We start from the raw sequence: 3,183 nt of genomic DNA on the forward strand, positions 1-3,183 counted from the left end.
TTTTTTTACTCCTAAATCCAGTGGTTCTTAGTGTTGTTTCATTTGGTGGTGCTCTGGGTATTAAATAAAAATAAATAAATAATTATTGACCAATAATTGTTGTAATTGATGGCCATGGAAAGTTTTGAATTGTTTTAGAGTTAAGAAGCTTATACAATAAATAAAATAAAGCAGAAAATCTATTGCTTACCTTGTTTAATAAATCACAATTGTGTGTAAGACAATCTATAGTGATTTCAAATTTTGGCACAAAGCCAGCAATTTTGGGGAGAGGGGAAAGTCGATTACATTGATTCCCCAGTACTTAACCGGTACTTATTTTATTGACCCTGAAAGGATGAAAGGCAAAGTCGTCCTCAGTGGAACTTGAACTCAAAATGTAAAGACGGATGAAATGCCACCAAGCATTTTGTCCTGTATGCTAACGATTCTGCTAGATCGCTGCCTTCTCGAGACATTGGATAACGTAGTCCATAGAATCCAACTCCGCAAAAAAAAATAAAAATAAAATGAAAAATAGATTTGAATTCTTTGGTCATAATTTTGATCTATTAGGGCTACCTGAAGTTAACAACATCGAACATGTGCAGCAGGGAGTTGAGCATATAAGTGCCATGAAGAAGTAATGTTTACAGCTAGCAACAATTAGCAATGGGGTTTTAATTGATTAGAGCAGTGGTTCCCAACCTGGGGTCCACGGACCCCTGGTGGTCCACAAAGGTAGTACACAACGGGTCTGTGAACTAAAATCAAAATTTCATATATATATATATATATATATATATATATATATATACCGGAGTAAGCACATAAATGTGAAACAAAGTGGAAAATAGAGTATTCAAATACCAGAGGTAGAGTAATATGTTTTATTTTCATTGCTCACACTCAGGCAGAAAACTAGGTCAACCACTACAGAATTTGTACTCAGAACATACAAGAGATAGCTAAATACCATGACTTATCTTGCTAAGTGTTCTATGGTTTGTTCCACTCTAAAGATACACACTCGTTTCTAACATAGGCAAAAAGCCCTAAATTCAGAGGTTGTATAGTTGCTCCTAGTACTTAACAACTTCTTGTTTTTCAGTGGTGTTTCAACAATCTAATAGGTTTTGTTATTCACTATCACTCACCTATAAATCATATTCCCAGTCACCTATAGACCAATATCATATATAATCTAAACCCCTTCAAGATTTGGTCTCAAAAGTTAAAGGGACATCACTAAATTCAGAAGCCATTTTGTTTAGTGCTTTACTGAATCTGGTATCCATCACCATTACAAAGAAAGCTGTTGAAAGGCTTCTTTGGCCATTTTCTTTTCTAATGGAAATAATTATCACTGTTTACCTTGTTCTGTAGCATCTGAAAGTTGTGAAACGATTGTCCGTATCATCGCAAAAGACAGCAATCCAGGAGCACCAATTAATCCGGCTGAAATTTGAGAAAAATAATTGAACCTTTTGTTTACTATTCTTTCTAATGGTACCCTATATATGCATAAATACATGCATATGTATGTACGCGTGTGTGTGGGTGTACATGTGTGTGTGTGTGTGTGTGTGCGTGCGCACGTGCATGCATATGCGTATGTGCGGGCATGTATGTTTTCTACTCTTTGTATAAGGCTAAGTCTTTTGGCAACTGGAAATAAAGTCAGACAGTTGCTGTGCTGATGACGACTATTGAGCCAGAAACACATGTCCACGACAGTGTTCTTATCTCCAGACAATAAGCTTGTCCAATTGATAATGACATTTCAGTTTTGAAGAATCCTTTACTCCTGAAATTATTTCCTCATGAGCTGTCCAGAATTGCCATTTAGTAATTATGACTCTCCTTTAGAGACAGAGATAATTTTAAAAATCAAGAATCTATGTTCTTACTGTTTATATGTATAAATGTATATATTTATCGAAAGCATGAAGTTAAAAATGTATATAATTTTATAACATGTAATATGTAATATGATATATAAATAATACAAAACCACATTAGAATATAAATCTTAGACAATAGTCATGATTCTTCTGTAATATAAGTTTTTACAAAAGAAAGACAAAGCAAAGAGAAAAAGAGTGGAATAAAAAAGAGAAAGTGGAGGGAGATAATAGAGGGAAAAAAACATCAATGCAGCACCAAGTGCTTCAATTGGTTACACACTACAAGGTTCATTGGAATCTAGTGAAGCAAGCCAACACACTCGCAACATTACTACAGGGGATGGCATAGCTAAGGCGTTGGAAAAGCCAAGCGCCTTCATGGGTATCACTTGACACCTCAGTGAGGCGAGCTGCCAATGATGACAAGAACTTCGTGGTCAGTAGCCCAGTCCCTTCAAATGTCTCAAATGCCACAGACTCGAAGAGATAGTTCACTGTCAGGTTATTTAACATACTTGTAATTGTGTGTGTGTGTGTGTGTGTGTGTGTGTGTGTGTGTGTGTGTGTGTCCTATCTGTAATAATGAAAGGGAAATTCTGTCTGTCCATCTGGGACCCCTGTATCTCAAGCTACATTTGCTCTACATAGACATATACCTTTTTGGAATCAGGATGATCCTGGGACTGAAAATCTGCCCTTCATTTGGTTCTAGAACATCCAGCATTGAAATCTGATTTAAAAGCATTTAGGTTGCTATTTCTAGCAGGTAAAGCTTGGCAGATTCACACCATCTTAGTGGCATTCATCAGATAATGTCAGAGATCAAGGAGGAGATAAATGACATTCACTTCGTTAATTTTACGTCGAGATAAGAACTTTGGGACAAATTGGTCAACACTTGGAATTCAACTTGGGACTGGAACAATAGAATGATTGCATTACAGAATCAATTCTCATCCGCCCTTAACCTCTGATCAAACACAACCGGGGCATATAATCATTATAGATATATTATAGTCATGCTATTTAGCTCTCATTAGTTTTTAGCTGCAGGCCCAGTTAGCCCACGGAGTGTGGCTTTTAAGCTTAGTAGCTTATAAAACTGTTGAAATCGTTCAGCTGTTTAAGCTGTTGTCTAAGGAAGGTGTGGGGTGCAGAACGAGCGGATCTTGTTCAAAACGTGGGCACCAGTTTTCATTTATGTTTTATGTAGTATTTTTGGTACCGAAAGACTTTCAAACTTCGTATACTTATCTATTTTGTGTTATAGAACAGAAAAAAATTTTTGTATTCGAAT

At 36.2% G+C, this 3,183-nt stretch overlaps 1 protein-coding gene across 2 annotated transcripts in view; it reads right to left on the bottom strand.

The window, feature by feature from the left end:
• The window catches only part of LOC106881588 (solute carrier family 46 member 3), a 40,069-nt gene that overhangs the window by 6,263 nt on the left and 30,623 nt on the right, over nucleotides 1–3,183 (bottom strand). For both annotated transcript variants that reach the window (XM_052971753.1, XM_052971755.1), the window contains exon 2: nucleotides 1,354–1,437. In XM_052971753.1, coding sequence (XP_052827713.1) covers nucleotides 1,354–1,437 — 84 coding nt within the window. The remainder of the gene's footprint in view (nucleotides 1–1,353; nucleotides 1,438–3,183) is intronic.

The sequence above is a fragment of the Octopus bimaculoides genome, chromosome 11 (genome assembly GCF_001194135.2).
Source record: "Octopus bimaculoides isolate UCB-OBI-ISO-001 chromosome 11, ASM119413v2, whole genome shotgun sequence".
NCBI classification, from domain to species: domain Eukaryota; kingdom Metazoa; phylum Mollusca; class Cephalopoda; order Octopoda; family Octopodidae; genus Octopus; species Octopus bimaculoides.